The following is a 17,464-nucleotide window of genomic DNA, read 5'->3' on the forward strand; positions in this document are numbered from 1 at the left end:
AGGAAGTGGCTTGATATGAAGGAGCTAAGGTCTCTCCTTCTGTACCACCGCCTCATGCTGCTGGGAAACATAAAGCTATGTATGCTGGAATAGCTATGTATCATAATGTAACCTTGCAATGTTTCTAATATGGGCAGACTTTCATGTGCCTTCATTTTTATGCATCCAGTGAAGTGAGCTGTAGCTCACAAAAACTTATGCTCAAATTTGTTAGTCTCTAAGGTGCCACAAGTCCTCCTTTTCTTATTTCTAACTCAGTGAGTCAGCACTTTCCTATGGGGCTGGATAAGAGACTACTTGCCAGGGTATACTGAGGTTTTCAGTAGCCTGTGTCATTGCAGTACTTCTCTATATCATAATGAGGATGTAGTGAGTCAGAGCTGCCTTGCATGAGAAACTGCACGTAGATGCAGAGAAATTGGAAGGCTTGACTGGCAGAGGTGGGTGAGGGAGGAGCTAAGCTTTCTGAGTGAACCATCTTAAAATAGCATGTGCTCTCCTGTGACAGCAATGCTTAATACGTTGTGGTTGGATCATAGTGGATATCTCTTCTGCAAAGGACTGTAGGTGAAGTCATAATGCCAATTGCAAAGTTGTTTTATGTCCATATTATCCAAACTCTTAACTGACAGTTGGGACTCTAAATCTCTTAGCCTTAATGACTGATAAAGCGGAATATCCTGATCTAGCTAACAGGTACAACTAACACTATCATTTGACTGTTACAGTAACTTTGATCTAACAAGCAATGTTACTGGTTTTACAGTAAGTTCTGCCTGCTTTTTCCCCAGTGTCCATGATGTAGGATAAGTTCAGGTTGCTGCTATAAATGCTAATTAGAGGGGGAAGTTGGGAATGTGTTTATCTTAGTTATTTTAATAGGCAATGGTTCAGAATAATCTATGAATCCAGATACACACAAGTACCATGTGGAGCAGTATGGTCTCAAATTCACCAGTAATATTTTTGGCTCTGCAGGAGTTAATAGGCAGAATTCACTGGCAGGCCTGTCTTATGCAGAAAATCAGACTAGATGATCATAATTGGTCCTCCTTCATTGGTTGAGCATGCTACATTCAACATGATTTTTGTCTTATGTAATGCAATAACACTGGAACATTGCATCCAACCAATTCCAACGCTTTGGGGAATGTTTTAGGCCTTAATGGCCAGAGCTTTACATTGGGGGGGGGGGGATAAATGGGAGACATGGGAATACCTGTTACCTTTTCAGCACAGCCACAAGCACTTCTGCAATAGTGTATCGATCAAACTGGTTGTCACCTACTAATGCCTTCTAGCATAACAATACCACCCCCCCCCGCTCATCCTTCTAATAGTTTGTTCACACACTGAAGGACTATCAATCTCCCAGACCGTTAATGGAATGGGGCAACCTGGAATGAGGGTGGTAGGCCTACATTGGGGGACCCTGGTGTTGCAGTATATGTAGGAGGCAAACAGCCCCTGTCAGGGAGGAAGATTGAGGGGAGTTACAGGAAGTCCCTGCCAGAGAGGGAGATGGGAGAATAGCACCCAGGAATTTCTGGCCTGGAAGGCAGGGAGTCCCTGGTGTGTGCAGGAAGTTCACCCTACAGACACTATGAAGTGTGATTTCTGCCACACCCCCCCAGATCTGATAAAAAAAACAGATGGCCTAACTTGCTGTCAGACTGCATTCCAAAAAAGCTACTTATCTAGGTGAAGGTGGCAGATTACTCAAATTATATAAAGAAAAGGAGGATTTGTGGCACCTAGAGATTAACAAATTTATTTGAGCATAAACTTTCGTGAGCGGCAGCTCACTTCATCAGATGCATTCAATGGAAAATATCTCCCCACTGTATTTTTCCACTGAATGCATCCGATGAAGTGAGCTGTAGCTCACAAAAGTTTATGCTCAAATAAATTTGTTAATCTCTAGGTGCCACAAATCCTCCTCCTTCTTTTTACTGTGTTCTTTGTGACTGTGGAGCGCATCCACATTAGCAGCTCTTGCAACTGTAAAGAGCAGTGAATTGTGGTGGCTATCCAACTGTGTAACTGACCACAGGCTGCTTTGGGAAGAGTTTGCAATGCCTCATGGGGCAGGCACAGCATCACATGATGCAGGTTTCCCAATCCCATTGTTCCATGGGCATCATGCTACATTGCCAGCTGCTTTTCAACTGAAATAGGCAGGGGAGGGCAGAGTGACAGGGAGTGTGTGTGTATGGGGTGGAGATGGTGTGTTTCGGGGTACAGTGTGTGTCAGCATGCGGTCTTGTAAGTTCAGACAGCATCAGGAAGCAACCAGTCCTGGGGGGAGGGGGAAACCCCGACATCCGCTCCCAGCTCTCTGCACAGCGGTCTCTCTCACACATGCACCACATGCACGCCTGTGTTCAACAGCAGGACCATTCCACATTAATGGTTTGCTTTGTATCCTGGAGCAGATCAGCACAGCATGCAATGTCTGTCAGAAATGGAGCTTTGAAAAGGAGGGGAGCACTTGTCTCCAGGGTAGTAGAGTTCAAAACAATGAGAAGAGCAGCCACTTGAGGGATTATGGATCACTTCCGGAGGCCAGTTGATTGCTTTCTGTGCTGTAAGATGTTTACACTGTCAATACAGTGCTGGAGCCCTCTATGCTTTAAGGCTTATGAGGTGTGGTGTTTTTGGGGGGGTTTTCTGCAACACTGCAGCTGAGGAGTTTCTGCGCACAAAGTGGCTTGGCTGTGTGTACAAGTCAGGAGTTACACTGCAGAAAGCTGCTTTACTGCACAGTAACTTGCCAGTATAGACAAGGCCTTGGCTCTTCTCTGAACCCTCTCCAATTTATCAACATCCTTCTTGAATTGTGAGCTCTGGAACTGGATGCAGTATTCCAGCAGCACTCACCCTAGTGCCAAATAGAGGTAAAATAACCTCTCTAATCCTACTTGAGAGTCCCTTTTTTATGCATCCCAGGATCTCACTAGCTCTTGGCCACTGCCTCTCACTGGGATCTCATGTTCAGCTGATTAGCCACAATGACCCCTGCATTCTTTTGTATCACTACTTCCCAGGATAGAATCCCCAATCATGTAGATATGGCCTACATTCTTTGGTTCTAGATGCATACATTTACATTAGCTGAATTAAAATGCATATTGTTTCTTGTACCCAGTCTACCAAGTGATCGAGTTTGCTCTGAATCAGTGACCTGCCCTCTTCCCTATTTATCACCCTCCCAATTGTTGTATTGTCTGCAGACTTTATAAGTGGTGGTTTTGTTGGCTTCCAGGTCACTGATAAAAACGTTAAATGACATAGGAATGAAAGTTGTTCCCTGTAAGACCCCTGTAGAAACACACGCTTGATGACTGTTGCCCTTCTACAATTAATTACATTTCGAAGCCAGTCAGTTAGCCAGTTTTTACCCATTTAATGTGTGCCATGCTAACTTTATATTTTTTTAAATCAAAATGTCTTTAATAGGAATCTTCTTGGGTTGCATATGAATTCAGTGGGGATGGGGAGGCTGGAGTGGTGCTGATATTGAAAGAGCTGAGGAATAAGCATTTCAGCTGGGAATATCTATTGACAAGCAAAGTGAAGTTTCTCAATTCAGTGTCCTTCACTGGCACCTTTCATACAACTTGGTGTTGCACATACCTGATTCCTTGTTTCTCTGTTCTTAGTAATGACTAGCTCCAGCATCAGGTGGAAGTGTTGCCTTCCAGCTCACCTTTGGCAGCCTTAGGCAGTAAACTGAACCCTTGCTTGAGACTAACCAGGCCCAGGCTTTTCTCTCAGACCTGTCTGATTAGAACCTCGTGGTAAAGCAATTCAAACAACTTGTGTCTTAAGGCTTGTCTACACTGGCACTTTACAGCACTGCAACGTTCTCGCTCAGGGGTATGAACACACACACATGCGCGCGCGCCCCTGAGCACAGCAAGTTTCAGTGCTGTGAAGTGCCAGTGTAAACAGTGCCCTGGCGCTGGGAGCCATGCCCCTCGTGGAGGTTTTTTGTTTGGTTTGTTTTGATTTTTTTTTTTTAAATCGAGCTCTTCCAGCACTCTGCCACGGCTGCACAAACCACGTTAAAGCCACGTTTAACATTGCCAGTGTAGACTAGTCCTTAGCTGGTGTTACGAAAAGGGTTAATCTGTTCTAGGATTATTAGTCTCAACATAGACTGGCTGGCCTCAAGAACTGAGGGGGGTGCAATTTCCTCTTATTTAGGTCTCCAGAAAAGATCAAAATCGGGAGATTTATCTGATTCCATAGTATAATTCTGTCCAAGTTTATTACAGTGCTATTCTAATGGTCAGGTAGTGTCTCCTTCAGACACCCTCAGCTTGAAGAGGTTTTATTCAAGTTTAAGCCTGTTGAGTTGTTCCGACTTAAAGGGTTGGTTTTAAACTTCTCCTACAGGATTAATCCATAATGTTGATTAGGCACTTGGGTATAGAAGAGACTTCAGCTCAGAAATGAACCTGTTAAATTGTACATCAGTGTGCATATTTTCTGTAACAAGACTTTGGTACTATAATGTTCACAATGGTATAACTACTATAGTCTGTAGATACTTCAGGGCAGAGAATGGAAACAGGTTAAGGGAGTAAGGATGAGGGAGCAGCACAAATTATGGATGTATTTTGGACTAACTGTAGGAAAACTACAGTAGTGGTCAGTTTTGCTGTTGCCTGAGTCCTCAACTGGTCACAACTGGAGGAAGTGTTCCTACGCTTAACCCCAAAGTGTAAGCATTCCTGGAACTCTGGAGTACGGTGACAATACCTGTGCACTTTCATAGTAGCACACTTGAAGACTGGCCTACAGGGAGGGGTGTGAATTGTAGAGTGCTCCAACTGCCGATGTAGACCCTGCTGGCATAAACTAAAAAGGTACCCAGTGCATGTTGATGTAGTCCACAGGACAACACACACTGGTACCTTTTTTGTTTACGCCAGCAGGGTCTACATGGGGCAGTTAGAGCACTCTACAGTACAGTTCAGACCCCTCTAGTATGGACTGGAGCATCATGTAGACAGGCCCTCAGGAAGTCCAGCGTTCTGAGATGATCGGTTCAGGCAGTGTTTGCTTATTATACAAGAGTCTGGCATATCTACCTGAGGTGCCATATAAACAAGCCCTTAAACAATCTTTACAATGGTATTAAGCAAATTTGGTTCCTGATCTGATCAGTTAGGGGCTTCCCTTGGGCCTATGTTACATTAAGGCCTACATTGGGCCTTGGGTTACATTAATATGTCTGCAAATCCATACACTTGTCCATTAAAAAATACCCTCTAAAATCACTACAAGGAGACCAAATAAACTAGCTGTAGAAGACATTAATATTTCACTTCATAACCACTACCTCCCAGCAATTTACCAGGCACTCTTCCTAATCTTTGGTTTCTAGTATTAGGGCTTCACATCAATAGTTTGATTCAATAACTAACACCAGTCTGTGCTGAGATTACCCAAGAAATGATGTAAAATGGAATGTATATAACTTAAACACTCATGCAGAGTTGCTTACTGAGATTTGTTTTTAATCTCAACCAGCTCAATTTTCAGTGTACTAGTGTATGAGAACTGCTAAACAAATAGATTTACCTGCCAGTCTAAAATAACTCTAACCTCTCTCCTAGGTAAAGAATCCCAGCAACCATGTCTAAGCACCACGATGCTTTCATCCAGACCCAGCAGCTACATGCTGCCATGGCAGACACTTTTCTGGAGCATATGTGCCGCCTGGACATTGATTCTGAGCCAATCACGGCACGAAACACCGGCATTATCTGCACTATTGGTATGTGACTCTTAACACGTTGGGGGAGGTGGGTAATTGCAGCTGTCTCCTAATATAAAATTTAAGAACAGCCCCAAAGACTTCAGTGTTCTCAAAGATCTGTAGAGTGGATTGAGGAAAAATGCAAATATTTAACTTCACTACCTCTCTGTAACATGAGGAGCATGGGTGAACTCATGAGTATTGCAACCGTATCCTTTTCTCAAGTTTGCATGAATCCTGGCTTCAGAAGTAAGAGAGCCTATCCACTACTACAAAATATAAAATTGTGATTAGCTACGAAGTACACCATTCCTACTTTGGAGACTGAAGCAAAAATAAACCGTTGATCTCTGCACCAGTCTTCCTGCATGCTGCACAATGATAGTTAAAGTAGCTTGAAATACAAACTTGTACCCAAAGTAAGAGATGGATAGGAGTTGCTTCTATTAATGGCAGAGAATTGTCTGCTTTCATGTGCAGCTAGGGAATTGACTGCTAGTTTGAATTTGTGTTTCAAAGTGAAATGCTCTTCTAGCTATTGCAGACAGTTTTCTTTGCAGCATCATTATCCCTTTTTCCCCACTAAATCTAAACTGGCAGATTGAAAATGCAGTAGTAAAGATCTAGTGTAATGCTGTATGCAGCAGACTTTGGCTATGGGAGTAACATACAGCCAGGGTTGAAGAATTCTTTTAATACTTGGGAATTGCATTTGTGAGTTACAAGGGCCCTTAATTGGAGTGCAGTCAGTCTTTACAGATATACAAACTAAGATATAGATGGAGACATCTGAACTAGTTTGAGGGCATGCACGCAATTTCCAGAAGCCCAGCAAGCAGAGACATGTCACTTCAGATATTCAAGTCCCTTTACGTCGTCTAGGGATATGTGGTTTACCCCTTCCTACCTTGTGAAATAGCCCACAAACCTAGAACAGTTTCTGGTTTTGCTATCTTTGCCTTTAAAAGTCTGTAACAAACTTAATCAATTGGTAATAACTGTGGTTCCTTCTAGGCCCAGCCTCCCGCTCAGTGGAAATGCTGAGAGAAATGATTAAATCTGGAATGAATGTTGCCCGTCTCAACTTCTCTCATGGAACTCATGAGGTAAGGGCAGAGAGTCTGCTGGATCAGGACAATGTTTAATCAAAAGCGCTTTCATGGGGCAAGATACTTGGTCCAAGGTGTGTGTGTGCTGCTTCAAGCTTCCAGCCGTAGGCAGTGGGAAGATGATACTTAATCACAAATTAACTTGTCTTTTGAAAGAATGCATAACATCCATATCCTGTATGTGCAGGTTCCTTAATGCACTTGGTAAGGTGTCTTGCCATCAGTAACTTTAGAGTCAAAACATGCACAACTGGCCATGCTAAGCAAAGGAACAATATTAGGGTGATCTCTCTCTCTCTCCCTGTACATGTCTCTGCCCTGCAAAAAATCTCATGCTAGAATCTTCTTTACCCAAACTGTCATCCTTAGACACTTGCAGGAGAGGTTTGTTCAGGCCTAATCTTAAAGTATGACCTGAGCCCACCCATCCTGAGGGGGTTGAGTTGTTTTCAGACCCAAACTGACACTTCCTCCTGAGCCTGGGTCAGTAGTGTCATCTGTAGCATATCCATTGGTCTGCACAGCCTCATTTCGGCTGGCTGCCGCCAGCTGGTCTCTGCTGTAGAGAGAGAGGTATGCTGCACTGAAACGCCTCAGCACGCTCAATCCAGCACAGCAAGGTGGCAGTGGCTGACAGGAGCAGGGCATGCAGCTGCTGCTGCACGTACCCCACAGGCAGGAGAAGGTGAGCAGAGATGATCTGAGCCATGCAAGTTGTTTTTTTCTTCACCTGAACCTGACACTTGTAGTTAGGTCCCATGGTGTTCAGGTCCCATTGCAGGTCTCAAGCTTACAGTTCACTGGAGGCTGATTAACCTTGGTATTTGCCACTTATGACAGTTTACTACACGTGGGCATACTTTCCTAGTTAAACAACTACTAAATCTCTCTGATTCTTCCCCAGCTTGTCATAAAGCACCACTATATCAAGAGGGCTCTGTTCTTGCACTCCACTGAAGGCGCTTCTAAGTATGCAGGAGTATGAGGTCCCCTGCTCTAAAGAATTTTCTGGCTAAATTGAATCAACCTATTTGAGCTGCAGCCTCTTGTAGTAATAGGCATAAATGAAAGCTGCTGGGAAAGCGGGTATGTGTATGTATGTGTGCACGCTTCCTTACGATCCCTTAAGTGTGTTAGCAAATGCTAGCCTGTAAAACCTTTTTCTAAGGGTATTCTGTTTGCTGCAGAGTCTGGATTTCACTACTAAACTAATAGGTCACTGACACAGCTGGCATACAGGTGACCAGTTTCAAGATCCTTGAAGCATGGACTTTGCCTCTTCGTTGCCTCTGAAGGAAGTCCTTTTTTGAAAAAAACAAACATGAAACCTAAATCATTTGACTCGTGTTACTATGTATCCTTTAAGTCCTTCCAACTACCATTTAGAATTAGGTTGGGTAGGAATAAAAACAAACATAGGAACAGCCATACTGGGTCAGACCAAGAGTCCATCTGGCCCAGTATCCTGTCTTCCGACAATAGCCAGAGCCAGATGCTTCAGAGGGAATGAACAGAACCAGCAATCACTGAGTGATCATCTCTTGTCATCCACTCCCCACTTCTGGTAGTCAGAGGTTTTGGACGCCCAGAGAATGGGGTTGGATTCCTGCCCATCTTGGCTAATAACTAGTGATGGACCTATCCTCCAGGAATTGATCTAATTCTTTTTTTGAACCCAGTTATAGTTTTGGCCTTCACAACATCCCCTGGCAAAGAGTTCCACAGGCTTACTGCATTGTATGAAGAAGTACTTACTCTTGTTTTTAAACCTGCTTCCTATTAATTTCATTAGGTGACCCGTGGTTCTTGTGATATGCAAAGGAGTAAATAACACTTCCTTATTCACTTTCTCCACACTATTCATGATTTTATAAACCTCTGTCATATTCCCCATAGTCCTCTCTCTTCCAAGCTGAGAAGTCCTAGTCTTTTTACTCTCTCCTCATGTGGAAGCTGTTCCATACCCCTAATTTTTGTTGCCTTTCTCTTCCAATTCTAATCTTTTTTTTTTTTTTTTTGAGATGGGATGACCAGAACTGCATACAGTATTCAAGGTGTGGATGTACCATGGATTTATGTAGTGTTTTCATATTTTCTGTCTATCCCTTTCCTAATGGTTCCTAACATTCTCTTGGCTTTTTTGACTGCTTAGTTCTAATAACCTAACTACTTCCGAGTCAGTATAGAGGTCTGCTGGAGTGGAATGAAATTCCATTTCTTCCTCAGCCACTGGTTTGCTGTTAACATGTGAACTTTATTCAGCAAACACTGATCTACTACTACAGAAATAAACAGAGTGCTATTAAAGTTATACATTTTGTTGTAGGCCATGCAACTTGCTGACTAGTACAATTCCATGTCTCAGAAGCAAACTCTTAACTACTTCAAATAAGTCCTGGGTCTCTGTTGCTTGGCTTGCTAGTTTGCAGAGGTATGTTCCCTGACCGTTATGGACATCATGCTCTGGCATTTGAAAGCACTATGTTAAATTTATGTGAGGAATAAGATCATAAGAAATGCAAACCATTTGTTGTCAAAGACAAGCCCCCTCAGTTTATATAAATAGACTAGATTCCTCTTTGTGACCTGAGATGTGGAAGTGATCCCATTCCCAAATATGGCTTCCCTTGCAGTGATGCCCAGGGCCTCCATGTTGCCTGTCCTTTAGCCTTCAAAATGTCAGGGGCTGTAGTTTCTATAGGACACAAAGTAAGCACCTCAAGCTATGTTACAACTTGGCCTCTTGCCCTCCCCTGAACTTTAAAGGGCACAGGTCATTAAAATGAACGCACACACTGCAGAAACCACAAACATGCTGACCTTTAAAGTTACGGAAAACTGGAAAAATCTAACCATTGGAATAGTGTCAGTGGCTGGGCTTCTGACCGTGGCCAGAGCCAGAAGCTGCTCATGTGTATGGCAAGAAGTATGCCTTGACTTATTTTTCTCCTTTCATAATCTCAGCACTTTCAACTGTTATCTGTCCCTTGGGAATGCTGTACTCCTAACTTGGATGGATGAATATATAGGGTAATGCAGAGATTCCAGTCTTATGTATAGCAAAGTTTCTTGACCCCCTCAGGCCACAACAGGCTGTTCAACTTTAACTTCTCCCCACACTAATCCTTCAGCTATTTCCTGGACTCCCATTTAATGGTTCCCCCCCACTCTCCTGCTGGTAATAGCTCACTTTAAGTGATCACTCTCATTAGTGTGTATGGTAACACCCATTGTTTCTTGTTCTCTATGTATATAAATCTCCCCACTGTATTTTCCACTGAATGCATCCAATGAAGTGAGTTGTAGCTCACAAAAACTTATGCTCAAATAAACTTGTTAGTCCCTAAGGTGCCACAAGTACTCCTTTTCTTTTTACAATTGTCAGGAATATTCATTAGGTTTATATACCTCCGTTCCTGTGACCAACTTGACACCTTATGTGTGATTTGAGTTACTCCCAAAAACTGAGGTTCACAAGGTTTACATACTCCTGAAAACTTGATTGTATTGCTGCCTTCCAAGTTTGCCTACATACAGTCTAAAAACTGATGCTACTTTCCTGGCACTTTTTTCACTGCATAGTCTGCAGACCTGTTTCTGTTTCAATTCTTATTTAATCTGGAGGTCACTGATACTTGCTTGAATACTTAACCTTTTGCTTTCTCCATGCTTGTCTACCATATCTATTTTCAGGATCAAATGTCACACCCTTTCTAATTTGCATCTCTTTTCCTATCCCATTGTTTGTACAAGAGTGCAAGAAACTGTAACCATACTAGTGGCTGAAATAAAAATGAGTAGACCAAAAACCAGATCCCAGTTATACCAAACCATACATTGCAAAAGCATGATGAGTAAAAGGTCTAAAGCTTTATGGGATGTTGGATAGACTTCCTCCAGCAGCTTCCAATAAAAGCCTTTGATGGAGTGTGGAACTTCATATAAACTTGGTAGTAACATCACTGTTACAACAGTGATCAAATGAGCTGGATTGTGCCAGCTCAGGTTGTCCACCTCCTTTTTTAATTAACAAATTCGTTTCCCTCTAGTTCAGGGGTGGGCAAATAGTTTTGCACCCAATGTGGCCCTCGGGCCAAAAAGTGTATGGAGAGCTGGGTAGGGAGGGCTGTGCAACAGCCTGTCCCCCTCCCACTTCCAACCCTCCCCTGCTCCTCGTCACCTGACTGCCCCCGACAGGTTCCCCAAGACTCCCACGCCTATCCAACTGCCTCCTGCCCCTTATCCAACCCCCCCACCCCTTTACCATGCTGCTCAGAGCACCAGGACTGGCAACTGAGAGTAGCACATTCCTGCGGGGAGCAATTTAATACACTATACTAGCCCTCCATACACTTTCAGAACCCTGATGTGGCCCTCAGGCCAAAAATTTTGCCCACCCCTGGCCTATGTAATACTGTGCCAAGCTGGACCTGAATTCTGTAGCAGCAGCTTCAGACTCAACCTGCAGTTTTGTACAACGTGTTCTGTCCAGCTTTATGCTCTCCTAAACTGTCTCTTCAGACCTTGCCATTTTTGTTCTGGAGCACTGCTGAAATTGTCAGTAGAAAGCTGGAGGTTCTTACATGTGGGTAGGCAGCATCCAGATCTTTTGGCCTCCGGCTGGTGTGAAAAACAGTCTGGGGTTGTGGCACTCAGAAGGCAGTTTGGGCTTTTGGTACCAGAGAGTGAGTGTGTGTGTGTTTCCAGTGCTATGAGGAGGGGAGTGCTAGTTCTTCACCCTGGCAATTCTTGGCAGCTGAGCAGTCCACTGCATCCAAAGGTAAAGCATACTGGCTAAAAACTTCTGTTAAAAAAATTAATAACAAAATAATATTGATGCTTTAAACCAGCACTGGGCTTCCATGTTAGTACCCACTGAGAGAAAGTGAATTACTTGCACTTGCCTGCCATTGGTTTTGGCTGTCTTTGCACACTTGACAGAACTGAATTTACTTAGGCTGGTCTATAAACAGCTTTTGTATGAATATAGCTATATTTAGGGCTGTGACTTTGCCAAAATATTTCTACTAATACAATCCTAGTATGGACTGTTACCCACACCACACACAGCAAGGTGCCTCTTACCAGATAGCTTCCTGACTGGAAGGGAAATACTGGTATAAGTACCCAACATAACTGTACCCACCCTAAGGGAATTGTACCACTTGAACTATACTGATAGTTAACTCTTGTAAGACCTGGTCCATACACATGGCCTTCATAACAATGAGTAATCTTCATTAACTGAAAGCTTAAATTCTGCACTGTATTCCACTCTGATGGAGTAACTCGGCATGGGGGAAGGGGACAGCAGTCTTTTACTGTAGGCTCATAGTGTCCAGGACAGCAAATGAAAAGAAGTGGGCTGAAAGTACTTCCTTTTTTTTCTTCCCCCACCCCCTCCCTCCTTGCCAGTACCATGAAGGAACAATCCGGAATGTGCGAGAAGCTACAGAGAGCTTTGCTTCTGATCCCATCACCTACAGACCTGTGGCTGTAGCACTGGATACCAAGGGACCTGAAATCCGAACTGGACTTATCAAGGGAGTAAGTTTGTTCTATATGATCAGTAATTATACAAGCTTTCATTCTACATGGAAAAAATTCCTCTAAGGAACTAGATAGTCTTGTGGCTGTAATACTAGCTCTGCTTCTGGACCAAGGGTTAGTGTTAACAAACCTCTGAATGAAAGAATGAAGCTGGACCATTTTCAGCCACTTCAAGTTCAGGGGGCTGAGTATTGCACAGTGTGGATGAATTGAGTGTCCACTGTGCGAAACAGGAGTGTGACCATAATGAGCATGCTTACTGTGATGGAACACGTCACATGCAGGAAAGTAACCTTGCCAGTTTGACTATTCTTTTCCATTGTTGGCTCTGGGGTGGGGCTGTGTGCACAGAATACACTGTAGGTGTGAGAGACCTACTTCTAGCTTTGTGATGGCAACTTCTGCTATAAGTCACAACTGCTATCCTGAGGGAAGTGGATATTAAAGTCGTCTTAAAACCAGAAGGGACTACCAGATCATCTAGTCTGACCTCCTGTATATCACAGGCTATCAACACTTGCATGCTAATCCCAACACCCCACATGCTATTCTGTTACTAAAGTTTCCATTGTTGCACACAGAGTGGCACAGCAGAGGTGGAACTTAAGAAGGGAGGAACTCTCAAAGTGACCTTGGACAATGCCTTCATGGAGAAATGTGATGAAAATGTACTGTGGCTGGATTACAAGAACCTCCCCCATGTTGTGGATGTGGGCAGCAAAATCTATATAGATGATGGCCTCATCTCCCTGCAGGTTAAGGGGAAAGGTATGTAATAATCAAGGGATTCCAATACCGTGAACCCTGCACTCATGTTGATCTGTCCCTTCACATCTAAGTATTAACTTGTGGTAATGTTTCACTTTGCAATAACAATTCCATTTAGTCTATCTTCAATAGCTAGCTGAGCTTACTTGGTACTTTACTGGTGAGTGGCCACCCATTTTCACTTCCAGATTTGACCTAACATAATGGGGATGGACTTCTGATTTTGGTAAATGCAGTAAAACCACATCTAATTCCTTACCGTTAAAACCATGATTCCAGTAACTGAGTGATGACTTAAGCCAGATTTCACTAGGCTGTACATGTTATCCTAAACCAGGGGTAGGCAAACTACTGCCCGCAGGCCGCATCCAGCCCCTCAGACCTTTAACCACCCCTCCTTCTACCCCCCAGGAGCAGGGTCAGGGGCTTGCCCCACTCTGCCCGCCCGACACTCCCACATGTTCAGGTGGGACCTGCATGAGGACGCACATGTTTTTGGCTGCACAACCCAATTACCAAATGCACCTCATACGCTATCAAAGCCTGGAATGTGCAAGCCCGTGTGCCTGCTACTTGTTCTCTTAGCTGACTTTGCTGTTTTAGTAGTGTTAATTTTCCATTGCTGATAAAACAGAGTAGTTGGCCAGGACATGCCAACTGTATTGCTCACATTAAAGAGGGCATGGAAAGGAGGTAAGTTTGGTTTAATTATTGTAATACTTTATTATGATGTTTAATTTTTATTTCCACTAAAATGTATCTTTATTAAATAAAGCTTTATTTAAATCTCTGAAATTTTAATTTCATAAGCATTCATGGCCCTCCATACAATTTCCACACCCAGATGTGGCCCTCAGGCCAAAAAGTTTGCACATCCCTGTCCTAAACCCTTCATTGCTAGCTGCTCTGATAAAGCACAGGTCAAATTTTTGGTCATTAACTACTTGACAATTTCTGCCACTTACGGGGAAAGCTGGCTACCTCCAACTAGTTGAGTATCCCATGAACTTAGAGTATTAGCATGCCATGGTCTGTGCACAGACCAAGGCATATTAACTGAGTTCTGAAAGTGATGCAGAAACCAATGGGTAGGGAACTTTGAGTAAAAAACCTAACCATTTAAAAATCACTGGTTTCGGTATAAATAAACTGTTCTGGCAAATAGCGAGAACTATGCCTCCTGGCAAACTACTGTCTGCTCTCTAAATAGCTTCTCTGCAATCCTCAGATACCAGCACAATAAATCTGCATCAGTGGACAGAGTTGCTGATTCTTGTATAGAATACCTAATCTTTCTGATCTGGGGTGCTTATCTCCCTTCTGAAAGGGGAGTAGTATGGGACTGGGATAGGGAGACTTTGAGTACTCAACCTATCTGCCCTCTTGCTGCACCATGCCAATTCCTGTTTGTAAAATTAGATCATATAGCTAATGTGGGACTAGTCTTACTGGGAAGTGAAGTACCAACAGTTCTGTTCTGTGTTTTTTTTTTTTTTTTTTTTTTTTAAGCTATCTGCTTTCATGGTAGAATGCCCTGAACTGTGGCTGGTGAAATGCATCCTCCAGGGCTCCCCCTCTTTCAGTGGTACTTATACTTGCGAGTGTCCTGGAACAAGTGAACAGCCTGTCTCGAAGTCACCAAATTGCATTTCTGTAGTTCAGCAATCATACTCGCAAGTCTATAATGAATAGATATCTTCCCTTTTCAGGAATGGTGGTGGAGGTGAATCTAGACTGACAGAATTTATTCACAGGAGCAGGATTTATCAGACCAATGCAAAATGCGGGTGCTCCCAACCAGCCTGTGCCTAAGGGATTATCATAACATGATTGTCTATTGCAAAGGCAAAAGACAATCTAACTGTGCTGTCTGTTGGGCAAAGCAGCTCTGGTTGTGAAAGTGCTCAGTCACCTGCTCTTCTCCAGTAGAAAGAGGAGATTGTACTGGTCACTTCCTACTGAATAATGGTGAACTGGTGGGGAAGCAAGCAACAGACTATATGAAAGTAAGATGCTGACTTAAACTCATCCAATTTAATTCAGGTGCAGACTATGTTCTCACTGAAGTTGAGAATGGTGGTATGCTTGGTAGCAAGAAGGGTGTAAATCTGCCTGGTGCTGCAGTGGACCTTCCTGCAGTCTCTGAGAAGGACATTCAAGATCTGAAATTTGGTGTGGAGCAGGATGTGGACATGGTGTTTGCTTCCTTCATCCGCAAGGCAGCTGATGTCCATGCTGTCAGGCAAGTGCTGGGAGAAAAGGGGAAGAATATCAAGATCATCAGCAAGATTGAGAACCATGAGGGTGTGCGCAGGTGAGCTTTCCCAAGCATGGCTTGTACAAGTAACAGTAAAGACTCTCACAGGTATGGGGAGGGGGGGAAAAGACACTGGGAGCACAAATTTTATTTTGCTGAACTGCAGCTTGTCCTTTTGGTTCTTATCCCACTTCTCCGCAGAAATGAGTCACTACTATACTACTGCCTTCATTGCAAAACTGGTTAGCAGTTATTGCTGTATATCTATCAACATACTGTAACATACAAATGGGTACTTTTTTTTTATTTTTTTTAATCCGTCTTATGTACCTCACCTCATCAGCTCAAACTTCAGTAATTTGCTGTGGATCGCCTGGTACTTAATGCTAATTAGCAAGGCCTCTACTTTTTTCCCTGTACAAAAACTTAATCTCCAATTCTAATAGCAGCCAGTGACACTAAAGTATTGACCATTTATTTATCAAGTGATTCAACAGATATGTCAACGCTGCACCCAAAAACAAAACAAAAAAACCCACCTGAAGCAGCAAGTCTCAGACCCCCAGGTCAGCTGACTTTGTCTGCGGCTAAAAATAGTGTAGATGTACCCAGTGTCACAATACTTGCTCCTTGTTCAATTTAGAAAACTGGAATCTGATTAGCTACCAAAATGATAATCTCTTCTCTCCTCCTTAGATACACCTGGTAGTGTAATTACCTTTCACATAACACAAGTAGGCTTTGAATGAGAGTAGATTTTTATCAGTGAATGTCAATTTCATCCTCTACACACTTTTTTATCAATAATTAAAATTTTCCAATAGGAGAAGTGAGAGAAACGCTGCTTGATAATTTAGTCAAAATCCAGTGATTTAGACTTGTTACAAATGGACTAATGAATGAATAGTAAAATGACTTGTACATTTTAAGGATAGTTGCTTTGTGTATTTTGACTTGTTGACAGCCTGTGTTTTAACATCTTGGAAAGCTTTTTGAATGCCATTATCTGTCATTAAATAACTGACCCCAGTTTCACACAATTGTGAAAATGTAAATTGATTTAAAAAGTTTAAAAATAAGCATCATACTATCCATTTAAATTATATATTAAGTGGAATAGCTTATGGGAACACAATATTTGTAACTATACACAATCTAAGCAATAAACTTGTACTAATAGAAAAGTATCTGGTGGAGAGAGTGACTTCCACCTTTTCCCTGTAGTTCCTAGAACTGAAAGGTGTCTTGCAGATGGAGGAAAGAATAAAACAAATGTTTTGTTTTTTGGCCATGAGGTTTGATGAGATTCTGGAGGCCAGTGATGGCATCATGGTGGCCCGTGGTGACTTGGGTATTGAGATCCCAGCTGAAAAAGTCTTTCTAGCCCAGAAGATGATGATTGGACGTTGCAACAGGGCTGGGAAGCCCATTATCTGTGCTACTCAGGTACTTCAAATATCATTAGCTTTCGTAATCGGAGTCTTTATCATATAACTTCTCTAGTAGTACTTGAGATTCACTATGTCCATTACACACTTAGGGATATCTTGAAACAATGTCTATCAGAGCATGAAGCTAACACACAGAGCAGGGCTGCAAAGTACAGTGACTCAGCAGCTTTTCTGTCTTCGTGAATAAGACGCAAGCAAACTGAGATTTCTATACTTGCTTATCCCAAGTTAGTCGTAAACACCTCGTACCTCTGTTCAAACAAAGAGTAATTTGGGTGTGGGAAGAGATGCCATCCAAACGTTCTTGTGACTGGACATCTTGCATGGTTTGGAATGAATTATATATAATATAAAAAAAGGTTAAGCCCTAAAATATAGGGCCTAGAAACATTTCATCCAAGTGAAGAAACCTTTTATGGATTGGCCAATCTCCCCTCATTTTCCTTTCCTCTTGTGTTCACTGGCCTGTCTCTCTGCATTTAATGGAGGCAGAAGGTTCAGTTTCCAACACAGAAGTTAAATTTCATTTTATAAGGGTAGCTGGCATTAGTGATAGTGG

The 17,464-nt window shown here is 42.8% G+C and overlaps 1 protein-coding gene across 2 annotated transcripts in view; it reads left to right on the top strand.

Moving 5' to 3' along the window:
* The window catches only part of PKM (pyruvate kinase M1/2), a 39,137-nt gene that overhangs the window by 6,090 nt on the left and 15,583 nt on the right, over positions 1-17,464 (top strand). For both annotated transcript variants that reach the window (XM_073363162.1, XM_073363161.1), the window contains exons 2-7: positions 5,628-5,788; positions 6,785-6,876; positions 12,295-12,426; positions 13,011-13,197; positions 15,241-15,511; positions 16,750-16,900. In XM_073363162.1, the coding sequence (XP_073219263.1) occupies positions 5,647-5,788; positions 6,785-6,876; positions 12,295-12,426; positions 13,011-13,197; positions 15,241-15,511; positions 16,750-16,900 (975 nt within the window). In that variant the 5' untranslated portion in view covers positions 5,628-5,646. The remainder of the gene's footprint in view (positions 1-5,627; positions 5,789-6,784; positions 6,877-12,294; positions 12,427-13,010; positions 13,198-15,240; positions 15,512-16,749; positions 16,901-17,464) is intronic.

This window comes from Lepidochelys kempii, chromosome 10 (assembly GCF_965140265.1).
Source record: "Lepidochelys kempii isolate rLepKem1 chromosome 10, rLepKem1.hap2, whole genome shotgun sequence".
In the NCBI taxonomy this organism is placed as follows: domain Eukaryota; kingdom Metazoa; phylum Chordata; order Testudines; family Cheloniidae; genus Lepidochelys; species Lepidochelys kempii.